A 14,122-nucleotide genomic window follows, 5' to 3' on the forward strand; every position below is an offset into this window, starting at 1 on the left:
TTCCGTCGGGGAGAGGAAATGTTATATTCAAACTCTAGGTAGGCAATATCTGTATAATATGGCATTAATGTGATACATATATGTAAACATACATACATGTAAGTCGACTTTCCAGACATTATAGGTCCAATATTTGCCCAAAAGACAATGCAATTTTTAGGCCCAAATTATGTGTTACTTCCCTCTTCTGAATGGAATGGAGAGTCAAGCGGTTCAAATTGATTCAATACTGTAGGTAAAGCTATAAATCTGTAGTTTTCCCAAATAAACAGTTCCCAAGTCTTCTATAGGTTATAACGGGTGCTAATTGGGTACCGGTAGGAAACAACCGTCATTGTGGTTGGTTTAGCAAGTTTGCGCCTAACAGGCTGCTTGGAATGCTATGAATCCAGTGACCGGGTAATAATAATTGTGAAGCGCTTTGAACAGTCGTAGATTGATAAAGCGCTATATAAATGCCAATTATTATTAATTATTAAGACAGAAGAAACTAAACCAAAAGCGAAGACTATCTTGGAAAGAGAATATCTGGAATTGATGTAGACCTTAACTGCAAGAGTGAACCAGAATGCCGTAAGAGTTCAATGGAAAGATCTCCCAGCAATCAATTTTATAAAGCATTATGTTTTATATGTTTAAATAGAAATTCCTCAACTTTTTTTTCTTTCAATTATTCATAGAAAAACAAAACAAAAACAACTCATGAACAAATGCTGAAATATTTTTATATACTCATTACTTTGATGTTTGAAACTTTGAAATGTCATTGTGTTCAATGTTGAAGGCACATTTGCAGTTGGGGGGTCTCCGGAATGGCTCTTGGATCTACGATTGCTGAAAATGCAATGCTCCGGAACTGACTACAAAAAACCGGGGGTCTCCGAAACTCATATTACATGTAGATCGTGGGCATAATTAGTATGGGAAAAAACGCGTGCACGTCTTGCTAGATTCATATTGAGCTAGCGCTAGCTATTTTCGGGCGCGGAAACTCCGGGGACCCGGCGCTATGGCTCTGCGCTGATCGAGCTCGCCGCTCCGACCGGCTGAGTAGTTCATAATTGGCGTGCATTTGAACGAGAAGTCACCATTTTGAGGGTCTCCAGGACAGGGAAAAATAGCAATTTCTATGGCTTTCTGAATTGGTGATGCTCTGGAACGGAATTTTAGGCTGAAAATGGGGGTCTCAACCGCGGCACATACATGTACGTATGATAACGTATCATACATTTATACTGAGTATCCCCCCCCCCCCCCCCCCCGGGGAAAAAGTGTGTGGATTTTTAATGAAATACCTCTTGCAGGATTCTCAAGTGAAAAAAGCAACTCGGACCTTTGACATGGTACCTCATTTTAAATATTCCAAATTATTGAATCATTCAAATTCCTGTATCGAACAAAATAAACTCATTGACAGGTCTTATTCCTTTCTTTTTGTTCTGAAGTGCATGATAAAGCATAGAGACATGTAGTTACTTTATGTGATATATGAGGCATAAAATCTGTTTACTGATTATTTATTATCTAAGTAATAAAATCACCCGACTTAAAAAAACTTCAGAATTCAGCAGCTCGCATTGCTTCTCTGTCAAACAGACACAATCACATCTCTCCTGTTCTTAAAGACCTCCATTGGTTGCCCATAAAGTCTCTTACACGCCACTATCAACATGCACGCACACTGCGATCATCCCAATCAAGTCTCTTGCATATCCCACTATCTAAAAAATCCTGGGGCGATCGAGCCTTTGCTCATGCCGGACCAGCCCTGTGGAATTCACTACCACAGGAGCTGAAGAGCTCAAACTCTGCAACATCCTTTAAGGGCAACCTACAATTGCATTTGTTCACCAGCAGGTACTAGGCTTGAAGACAGACATTTTTCCTCATTTGTAATGTGCCATTTTTGTACTTTTTATAAAGTTCTCTTTACTTTTTTGCTCTTTCCATTAAGTGCCTTGAGCATTTACTCAAAATGGAAAAGATGCTATATAAATCCTATATTTTATTATTATTATCAAGTACATGTATCTATTATTCAAATTGACATCAATTTTACAATGTGTTGCCTACATGTACCTACCACCGATCAGGATGTAATTTCATGGATAAATGGCAAACAAGGCAAAATATGAATGACAAAACTCAAATCTTGAATAAAATCACATGTTTCAATCTGTTAAAATGATCACTGAATTCTAAGTTCCTGCTTAAGTTTGCAAATATTATGGAACTTTGTCTTAAAAAAATAAAAGAGCATGCATGTTCAATTCCATGTATATTTGCAAGATGTAACACAAATATTTAATATTGGGTCTCTCAGATCGAGATAAATCCCTTATCCGGATTGGTGCTCGTCCCAACGTGTCCGGATAAGAGAGGTTGGACTGTACATACATGTACACCACTCATTTATTCATTTACTCTCAAAATTATTATTTTTTCCCCCAGCTTTTACCTTTCTCTGGTATTCATGCAATCCTCCAGAAAGTGACGAGTGTGAACGTGTCCAGTGGGAATTTCCAATACAACATTCAATACTATTTCTGTTTGCACCTGCAGTTTAGGTACATTGAAAATTTAGAAGTGTGCACATGCCCACAATATATTGATCCTCCTCAATAGTTGATATAGTAAAACATTCAAGAATGTGAACGGATCGCTGAACTGCTGAATCTGTTCTCTCCTCCAGTTCAGTGATTGCAGTGAAATTGGGAGGAGTGTGAATATATCCAAGGGGCTTTTCCAATTATATTCAATGCTATCCTCTCTGTTTGCTGTTGGGGTAGTTGCAATTGATTTTTTTAGAAATGTGAACATGTCCATCATCACTTGATCTTCCTTGTATTAAATTGGTTTGGCAAAATGTTAAATTATGTGAAAAGAGCCAATGGAGTGATTAATTTGTCCTCTCCTCCAGTGTAAACATTGGAGACAAACTGTGATGAATGTGAACAGGTCCATTGGGGATTTCATATCCAGCATTCAATGCTACACTATCCTTTCTGCTTGTGTGGTTGCAATGAAGTGTGTGAACACACCCACCATCTCTTGATGTTCCTCGCATTCATTTGGATTAGCAAAACGTTTAACACATGTGATCAAAGCCAACAAACTGTATATCTCTTCTCTCCTGCTGTTCCAACGATTGTAGGGAAATACTGCTAAGTGTGAACATGTCCAGTTGGGTTTTTTCCAATCCATTTCAATGGTACTATTTTGATGTCGGTGCAACATTGGAAGTCTTAAATGTGTGAACATGCCCACCACCTCTCGCTCCTTGCATTTGTTTGGTTTAGTGAAACATTACAAAATGTGAACAGGCCCAATGAAAAACTTAATCCAGTTCAATGATTGCAGAGTAAGTGGGACGAATGTGAACGGGTCCTATGGGATTTCCAATCCACTTCAATGCTATTATCTCTGGCCCAGGTCAAGTTTGTTTTGTCACTTCTACTGTGCATTGCTCTTGAATTCATCAAAGATGTAGGCGGGAATGTGAGACTCGATTGTCTGAAATCAAAACAAGAGAGTTTAATACTTTGGTATCAGGATAGAAACCAGTTTAAGAAAATAGTCTCGGTCATCATAAACATTTAAAAGCCCTAATTCGACTCTATTTCTATTAATAAACTGTCACTTTTTACATTTTTATTCTGGCCAATGAATTGATGGATCAGTACTGAAGCTTTGTTCAATAAAGAAGTTTGACTTTTGGAAAGGCAGTTCATTGAATATTCATTTTACACAACACACGACTGTAGACGTAGTCAATGTTCATCATACAAATCACCAGAGAACACGATCACATCACCATCCTTATCATAATCAATACACAGGCACGGATCGAGAGGGGGGGGGGGGGGCACAAAAGGCACATGACCAATCAGAGTACCCCTTTTTTTTCTGCATGTCAGAATTTTTTTTGATGGGAAACTTATCATTAAACTTAATTGCTTGCCGGATATTGTTCGACCGGAAAAAGCCCCTGATATTGGTGACCTATGCGGTTTTTTTTTTGGTGCTTAGATGAAAATAGTTGGCCCCCCATCCTTTGGTAAATCCTGGATCGTCCCTGTCAATATTCTACTATACTCACCTGTCGTGGGAGTGCAGCATAGTGTACAAAGTCATCAAGAAAGGCAAGAATACAGACTGCTTCCTGTGGAAGCTCAGATGCTCGTCCACTGAAAAAAAGAAAAAAAAAGGTCATGAAATGAAACAATGTTGATAACATTCCTCCTCCTCCTTCTTCTTCCACCATCATCTTCTTCTTCTTCTTAATCCATCATCAACATCATCATCATCATCATCATCTTCTTCTTCATATTCATCATCATCATCCTCATCATCATCCTCATCATCATTATCATTATCATTATCATTATCATTATCATTATCATTATCATTATCATTATCATCATCATCATCATCATCATCATCATCATCATCATCATCATCATCATCATCATCATCCTCATCCTCATCCTCATCCTCATCCTCATCCTCATCATCATCATCATCATCACCATCATCATCATCATCAACATCATCATCATCATCATCATCATCATCATCATCACCTTCTTCTTCATATTCATCATCATCATCATCATCCTCATCATCCTCATCATCCTCATCATCCTCATCATCATCATTATCCTCATCATCATCATTATTACTACAGTATATTGCACTTTTCCCATTAGGCCCAAAGCACATACAATAAATTGAATTGAATTATATAATCTTATACCTGCAAACTACGAAAGAGATGGGTTTGTAAAGCTTTTCTGAAAATTGCTAGTGATGGAGTCTGTCTTATTATAAGTGGCCAATCATTCCAGTATTTTGAAGCTGACACAATAAAAATTATATCATGGCTAATGTATTTCAGACAAAGAGGGTCTCATCATCATCATCATCATCATCATCATCATCATCATCATCATCATCATCCTCATCATCCTCATCATCCTCATCATCCTCATCATCATCATTATCCTCATCATCATCATTATTACTACAGTATATTGCACTTTTCCCATTAGGCCCAAAGCACATACAATAAATTGAATTGAATTATATAATCTTATACCTGCAAACTACGAAAGAGATGGGTTTGTAAAGCTTTTCTGAAAATTGCTAGTGATGGAGTCTGTCTTATTATAAGTGGCCAATCATTCCAGTATTTTGAAGCTGACACAATAAAAATTATATCATGGCTAATGTATTTCAGACAAAGAGGGTCACCTGCAGACCTAAGTGCTTTAGTTGGTGTAAAAGGAGTCAAACAGTTACTTGAATTCTCTGGAGCCTGTTTATTCAGTGTTTTATAAACAAACACAAGTAATTTGAAATTCTTCTTTGACCAATGAATGACCACTTAAAGACCAAAAAAAATTGGCAAGGTCAATCGGTGGCATCCTATATAAACAGCTGCTGCACAGTGCATGTAATATAAATACTATGAATTCCTATTTTTTTACGGTTATGACTACAAATAGATTATTTACAGAAACGGGCATGAAAATGACCTTTCTGATGAAATATTGTATCCACAAGATCATTTTCAATATTGTGAGAAAATGGCATTGTATGGAATTTAAAAAAACATGACACACAGAACAGAGACTGCTTGTATTTAACATCACAGATAAAAAACTTGTTAAAGGTATTGTTTAACTTTGTGAGCAGCCGATTTAAAAAATTCTCAAACCAAGATGAAACATGTGTACAAGTGCATGTATTAGAACTAATAAACCCTGAAAACAACCATTATTGAGAATGAAAAGCTAAAACTACAAGGCAAACCCCGATTTTGTAAATAGGCGTCTAATAGACGCCTAAATAGTACACATAAGTGTATGGGATGAAATTAAGATGGTGTTTTCGGTCACTTTATATTTCAATTTTTGAAGCACTAAATAATTATTTTCGAACGCAATTTTTTCTGGGCTTCATTTTTGTAACATATCACAGACACAGGTGACAAGTGTGACCTTCTAGCTCAGATTTTTAAAAGTCAAATCAATGTTAGCCAATCACTTTAACCGTCAATGGCCATTCAGCATATCCTCACCATGCTGTTTCCTTTGGTTTTCTGCTTCTACTGAAACCAACTTTGGGTCAGGATAAACTTCCCCTTTAAACCACTTTATGTGCCTTCAGGCCTCAGAACACAAACTTCATGATAGCAACAAGATTTATGATGAGGTAATTTTCTATGAGAGTTCTGATAAGTGGTGCAAAGTTATTCATCTTTGCAACTTTTAGGTTACATGTACATGTAGTTGTCAAAATTTGCATTTCGTTAGCAACACCAGGGGGTGTTTCTCAAAGATTTAAGAATGACTTACAGTCGCAGTTAAATACCGAGTTGCGTACGGTATGAAAGGCTTGACCACATTGGTCAGATCGTGTCACGAGGAAGCGCACTACTGTACATGTATATCTATCAATAAGATCACGCGTTGCAGATCATGTACGCTTCGGCATTTAAGTGCGACTTAAGTCATACTTAAATCTTTGTGAAATACCCCCTAGAGTCTTTATTAAACTTGATCAAAGAGATGTAAGACTAAACTGATCTGAGAATCGTAGAACTAAACTGATCAAGAAGGTGTACAACTAACCTAAACCCTAATACTTCTAGGGTATTTTGAACCTTGTTGCTACATATTTTATGCATTTTATTGTTTTTTTTATTTCCTATGTACTTCTCTGTTTTTATGCTATTTTTATTTATTTTTTTTAAACAAAATTCATCAGACTCATTATTTTGGCCATAAATTGCAATAAATTAGGTGACAGTACAAGTAGTTACTTAAATTAGAAATAATCATACATCTATGAATTTTAGCTGATAACACATTTTGAAAGCAAAAAGGCAGTGAGCGGCGAGGTAAAACAAATTTTATGTGGCAGCTTTCACACGAAACTTGTCAAGTAGGGCTTATTCAAGAGGCCTATGACTGATTCAAAATGTAAAAAAAAACCCAAACAATTTGAGCCACCAGGGGCCCGTTTCATAAAGGACTTCCAACTGTTGTAACTCTGCCATTATGGTAACCTTGATTCTGATTGGCTGATGAGCCCTGTTACCATGGTAGTTGCCACAATGGCAAAGTTACACCAGTTGTAAGTCCTTTATGAAACAGGCCCCAGGTCTAAGACCTAAATCTGATGTTAGGACCAAGTTGGTCAAACATGTCTAAGAACAACCTGTGTCAACAGAATTAAGACCTCAAAGTAACTGATCTAAGAGGTCTAGGACCAAGCTGGTCCAATATGTCTAAGAAAAACTTGAGTCAGCAAGACCTAACCGATCCAAGAATTCTACGATCAAGTTGGTCCGACATGTCTAAGAACAACCTGAGTCACCAAATCTAAGACCTAACTGTTCCAAGAAGTCTGGGACCAAATTGGTCCAACACTTACCCAGCAGCAGTGGACTCTACAAGAGACCTGACGTACTGTCCAAGAAGTGCCAGGAACTGATCGGTGTTCTCCGTGTGGAACTGCTTGAGGAGAGTGAGGGTTCCTACGATGAAGGGAGGTCCGTCGATGGGATCCTTGGGAAGCTTGCCAATAATGCTCCCTGAAGAAGAGATGACATTGGGAGGTATTTATCATAATCATCTTTTTACCAAACTGTTTAATATTTCTGTTATAAAATTTGTTGCAGATTTCAGTTTTTCTTTATACATAATTGAATGTGCTCAACAGTACATCCATAATCAATTTTTTCTGACACCTGCTTTCCTTTTTCTTTGGATAAAATGTCATATTCCATAATCTCACAATGACAAGCATACTATATTTATTTACTTACTCATTGATTATCTGAGTTAAAATTCAAGCAATTTTTGTATTATTATCAACTTGCGAATACACTGTAATTACGCCGGCTGCTGTGATAGTTTTTTTTAATATAAATAAATCATTTATTAATCTATCTATCTAACTATCTATCTAACTATCTATCTAACTATCTATCTAACTATCTATCTATCTAACTATCTATCTACCTATCTATCTTATCCATCCATCCATCCATCCATCCATCTTTAGATGATTTAAATTCCATACTCATTACAATAAAATTTGAGCAGTCTTTTCACATCAATGCAGATTTGTAGGTAACAACTGTAATTATCAAGAGAATTCGATTAAGTGTCTGTGATGTCTTCTCAGTGATTTTAAATGACAAATTTGCCCTAAGCCAATCAGATGCAAGGATTTTAGTAGCTTTTAACAGTTGTTCATTCAAAGTCACAATCAAGATGCTTCATGAAGTATCGGCTTCTCATGGGCAAATCTTGAAGTTTTCTTTCGACTTGCGTTGAAGCGGAAGAGCCTTGGTGTAGTGGTCCTGACCCTCGCCTTGTAATCAGAGAGTCATCTGTTCAAATCCTACCACAGCCTAGCATTGTAGCTTGTCCAGCACCGATTGGCTGGGATATTCCCCAGGGAGTTGAGGATGTGCATAAATTGTGTCCGTGAATGACTGATTGAATCCGATGAATGGGGAAATAACAAATCTGTAAGCGCTTAGATGTGTACAATGTAGGTCTTAAACGCATTATATAAAAAAAAGATCATTATGATTCATAGTTGATTATTTACAAGCCATGCAACTGGGTAAACATATACAATTAAAGGTTGCCAATTTTAGGATCAGGGTATTTTAAGCCTTAGAAATATCACATGTCTCTATGGGTACACTTACCGACTGTCTTGACGTACTGCAGCTTAGGAAGCTGGGCCACGACGAAGAGGAAGGTGAATAGAGAGAAGTATGGTAGCCTCTTGGTGGTAATATAAATCTAATATTTGGAAAAAAAAGAAAAGGAAATTAGAAAGCAAGTGGGTACCTCAATAGAGGCTTTTTAAATCTAAGGTGAAGTATTATATTCTTAAAGTTATACCGGAGGGGGGTTCACAAAAAGTTAAGTGTGACTAATGGGGCATTGCAAGAAACTTGCGATCAATTGCGAGTCTATTTTTGTTCTCGAAATCAAGCATATGCCATGCAATTAATTGCAAACTTGCCATTGATTGCTAATCTGCTCCATGAAACAAGGAGTGTAATCTGATTTGCTATAGTTAAAAGTGATCAATCAATTGTAGAATTGCAACAGAATATTTGTGATTGATTGCAAATATTTTCTTGCAACAGCCCGTAAGAGTCACACTTGAATTCCCATTTACGTGCAGTATAAAAGTCATCACTGCATCGGTTAAATCAATACTAAGAGGACGCACACTACTGTGTATTAATCAATAAGATTGTGCTTTGCAAGCTATGTGTGCATCAACATTTAGAGGACAGGTTCACCACACCAAAAAAATGTTGAATAAAAAGAGAAAAATCCAACAAGAATAACACTGAAAATTTCATCAAAATCGGACGTAAAATAAGAAAGTTATGACATTTTAAGGTTTCGCTTAATTTCACAAAACAGTGATATGCAAATCCTGGTCGGTATGTAAATGAGAAGACTGATGACATTATTCACTCACTATGTCTTTTGTATTTAATATATGAAATATTCTAATTTTCTCTTCATTGTCAAGTGAAACCACGATTAATTCGTCCCTGAACACGAAGAATTAGCATAGTTTAACACTATATGGTTCAGTCAAGTTGGTACTTATTGTCAAATCTGTAAAAAATGAAATATTGTATAATTCAAACAATAAAAAACCCAAAGAAATAAATGTAGTGAGTGAGGGACATCATCAACTGTCTCATTGCATGTCACTGAGTTGTGCATATCACTGTTTTGTGAAAAATGAGTGAAACTTTAATATGTCATAACTGTCTTATTTTACTAGTACATCAGATTTTGACGAAATTTTCAGCGTTATGCTAGTTTGATTTTTCTCTATTTATTTATATTTAAATCACCATTTTGCTGGGGTGGACTTGACCTTTAAGCATGACTCTATTAAAGTCATACTAACTTTTTTGTGACCCCCCTGTTCATAGAACTCATCAAAAAAGGGTGGGGTCTGGTTATAAATGAGGGAGGCAATTTGGTTGGGGTAGAGTGAGAGAAAATATCGGTGGCGCTATGAGGACAAGAGAATGGGGCTTATGTTTCCTTGTAAATTTACAATACCAGGGGGGGGGGGGGAGTTTCACAGAATGTTTAGTGTGGGTGACTTTGAGTCATGCCCAAATGCCGACACATACTTGATAGGTGATGAGCAGTCTGATTGATTAGCACGCAGTAGCATGCGTCCTCTTAGCATGATGTGACCAATGAGGTGATGCCTTTGATACTGCACGCAACTCAAACTTAAATGGGACTTTATCAAACTTATACTTAATTCTTTGTGAAACCCCCCCCCCCCCCCCCGTTTCAACCACTCATTGCCTCATAATAATAATAATAATATAATATAGGATTTTTATAGCACACGTATTCACCTTGTTAGGTGCTCAATGCGCTCCAACATGTATATTACCCCGGCTAAGCTACATGTAGTCTTCTGATTCTGGTGTGCACAGCTTTTTGAGGAATTACATGTACTTCCTGCCGGTACCCATTTACCTCACCTGGGTCGAGTGCAGCAGTGTGGATAAATATCTTGCTGAAGGAAAACACGCCATGGCTAGGATTCGAACCCATGACCCTCGGTTTGAAAAGCGAGAGTCAGAACCACTTGACCACGATGCGCCCACCATATTGGATGCGGCTCATTAGTTGGAGAGTGGAGTTGGGAATGTAATGTTGTGGGCGCGTTGTGATCTAGTGGTTCTGACTCTCGCCTTTCAAATAGAGGGTTGTGGGTTCAAATCCTTCAGCATGAAATTTAACCACACTGTGCTGCAATCGACCCAGGTGAGGTGAATGGGTACCCGGTAGGATTAATTCCTTGAATGCACGTGCGCTGAAAGGCAGCTCGAGCTAAAGGCAGGGTTATAATGATAATAATAATATGCCTCGGAATAGATTGTTTCTAGATAGATGGCGCTATGCAAAAAAAAATGCCTATCATTATTATTATTGTTGGAAACAGTGTGGTATGGATAATGAGTGGGAACTAAAGGGTAATAGAGGATTACTTGGGGTAAGGATGGTTGGGATTATAAAAAGGGGTGCAGGTAAAATGAGAGAAATCTAAAGGGCCTTACCTTGCCGAGGGGATTACTGATTCCAGCACATTCCAAGTAGGATGAAAGCTCATACATTAAGGGGTTATCTTCTTTGGGGTAAGGAAGTTTGGGGTCCTGGTAGTGGGCCTCTACGTCTGCCATTAGACTCCTAAAAAGTTTCGAAACAAAAAATGAAAGGTATAACAATTACAAACAAAATAATAAGTATGAATTTTCATAGCACTGATTATGAAGTTAATCCTCAGTTAAGTTTATACATGTACATGTGTATCTCAATAAGCATGATCTGTTGTAAACTCAATCAACATGTTTGAAAAGCATCCCCTGGCCTTAAATTTCATCATTTTAGGGCAAGGCCAGTTTGGCCTTGAAAAACCTCATATTTTTTAAGGCATCAAGGCCATTACAAAGGGCACCAAGGCAAAATCGTTTTAAAAAAGGGCATTGAAGGCCAATTTTTTTTCGGTATCCTTATTTTTTAGATGTCAAATGTACTTACTCTTGTACAGGGTACTACATAACTTTTGGAAACACTTGCCCAATCGGGCAAGTGAATTTCTAAATAGTTGGAAAATACTTGCCCGAAAAAGCCCTATTTATTTCACTTGCCCCCCCTCAAAAAAAATCTTTCAAAACAAGATTTTACCGCTTCAAAAGAAAGTAGTGCTGTTCTATATGATCCGCAAATACCATAACTCGAATGAATACTGGATTGCTGTCTGGTGGTTCAAACGTTTGCTCTGAAACCAAAGCTCATGAGTTTGAATACCAGCCATGGCATGTTTTTCTTCAGCAAAAAATACAAAATGGATCCACACTGCACTGCACTCAACCCAGGTGAGGTAAATGGGTACCAGCAGGAAGCTGTTCCTCAAAAAGCTGTGAGCACTGAAATTGGTAGCCTAACTTACATGTAGCTGGGGTAATATACATGTAGGAGCGCCCTGGCCACCTACATGTAACATGGATGTGTACATGTATGTGCACAAACACAAAACACAGGTATAATTACATAATGTTGCACCAAATATCAACAGAATTTTAGCGGCTGGACAAAAAAAAACACTTTCTTTGAATTGGTGTAGGATTTTGATATGATTCTAAAGAGGATATTGAAAGCCTACATGTACATGTACAAGACCTTCAATTTCTAAAACTACAAATTATAGTAAAAGAACAAAAACATCTTGCATTGTGAAAAGATGGAATTGATACTAAAGAGGTTCATTTCCTGGTGGGTGTTTCATAAAGCTGTTCGTAAGATACGAATGACTTTTAATACGCACGACTGGTGATCCTTTGTTGTGCTATGTGATATCCCTATGTAATTGATTTATGACCTAAGAACGTGCTCCAGTCGTGCGTAAAGTTGTGTGTAACATTACGAACAGCTTTATGAAACACACACCTGGTTTGGAGACAATTTTTTTTTTCATGAAGTGGGGCTACATTATAAGGAATTGGGATAATCAAGATGATTCGCTCAATCACTTAATTCTTAGGGAAATAGATGACGATGACATTGGAAGGCTTCGTAGCATATTCAACATGTAAATCAGAGCTAGAAGTTATGAAGTTATCAAGACCTGTGACCACATCCTAAATCAAAATTCACTGTTTCCTCCAAACAAGGATAAAACAGAAAAAAAAACCCATAAACAACTATTGTGGTCTCAATTCTCAAACCCATGAAAGACCTTAAAGATAAATACCAGTTTTGGTAACAATCTAAAAATAAGTTCGAACAAAATCCAATAAAATGAACAACCAAGTGTTTGTATACAAATGAAAAATATGTGCCAAATGGCTCTGGAAAAGAATGCATAATCGCTGAGATATGAGCAGAATAAGCTTGGAATTTCATCAAATGTCTGTATTTTTCCAAGCATTATCAATACACTATGCCATGTGTGCTTTTCTGTGTTAGTGATCATCATAATTCTCGGTTTTGAGCTACGATTTCATGACTTCAAAAAAGATAAGTTTACATTAATATACCATATCTAGATATATGATAGTATGGTGACAATGAACCTTGATTTAAAAGACTTTCTCATGAAATAATTGTTTGCTGCAAGTCTGCAACTACTTTCTTTTACATGTACCTTTAAAGTTGACTGTACAATATGTCTTAAAGCCAAGAAAGTCAGATGTACATAATGCCAACACATAAACATGGACAAGGCGGAAAATGAAAAGATAAAAACTCGGGACAAAGGGTTAACACTTGTTTACTTCCCTATAATTATGGGCTATTGAAATAGGCAAATTAGGCAAGTCGGTTTATAGACATTGTATTCATTTTCATATTTGATATCTATTAATTCAGTCATCTACGATCGCAAGACCAGAGGTCAAGATGAAACATCCCATAAATATTTGAAACTTATGGCCTTCAAGTCCAAAGGTTTTCACGTTGGCAAAGAAAAATTAAAATATGAGTTGTGGTTGTTAAAGTCAAGTGTGATGTGTAGAAATAAAGGATATTAAAACACTTGATTACTTTATGGTCTGGGGTTGTTTCACAATGACTTCAAAGTGAATTAAAGTGGCACTTAAAGGTCAAGTCCACCCCAAAAGAAAGTTGCTTTGAATAAATAGAGAAAAATCAAACTAGCATAATGCTGAAAATTTCATCAAAATCGGATGTAAAATGAGAAAGTTATGACATTGTAAAGTTTTACTTATTTTTCACAAAACCGTTATATGCACTACTCAGTGACATGCAAATGAGACAGTCGATGATGTCCCTCACTCACTATTTCTTTTGTTTTTTATTGTTTGAATTATATGTACATGATTTCATTTTTACAGATTTGACAATAAGGGCCAACTTGACTGAACCATATACATGTATTATTAAACAATGCTAATTCCATATGTTCAGGGAGGAATAAATTGTTCTTTCACTTGACAATGAGAAAATTAGAACATTTAATGTTTCATATGATAAAATACAAAGTACACAGTGAGTGGATGACGTCATCAGTCTCC

General features: G+C 36.8%; 1 protein-coding gene across 3 annotated transcripts in view; it reads right to left on the minus strand.

Annotated features, from left to right (window-relative positions):
* Nucleotides 1-2,152: 2,152 nt before the first annotated feature.
* Nucleotides 2,153-14,122, minus strand: part of LOC129280915 (WASH complex subunit 5-like) — a 69,979-nt gene continuing 58,009 nt past the window's right edge. For 2 of the 3 annotated variants that reach the window (XM_064112513.1, XM_064112512.1), the window contains exons 26-30: nucleotides 11,147-11,276; nucleotides 8,732-8,828; nucleotides 7,441-7,600; nucleotides 4,100-4,187; nucleotides 2,153-3,513 (exon numbers count right to left, since the gene is read on the minus strand). In XM_064112513.1, coding sequence (XP_063968583.1) covers nucleotides 3,454-3,513; nucleotides 4,100-4,187; nucleotides 7,441-7,600; nucleotides 8,732-8,828; nucleotides 11,147-11,276 — 535 coding nt within the window. In that variant the 3' untranslated portion in view covers nucleotides 2,153-3,453. Of the gene's footprint in view, nucleotides 3,514-4,099; nucleotides 4,188-6,755; nucleotides 7,046-7,135; nucleotides 7,601-8,731; nucleotides 8,829-11,146; nucleotides 11,277-14,122 lie in introns of those variants that run through there. The other variant, XR_010296336.1, reaches the window with a different exon arrangement.

The sequence above is a fragment of the Lytechinus pictus genome, chromosome 17 (genome assembly GCF_037042905.1).
Source record: "Lytechinus pictus isolate F3 Inbred chromosome 17, Lp3.0, whole genome shotgun sequence".
NCBI classification, from domain to species: domain Eukaryota; kingdom Metazoa; phylum Echinodermata; class Echinoidea; order Temnopleuroida; family Toxopneustidae; genus Lytechinus; species Lytechinus pictus.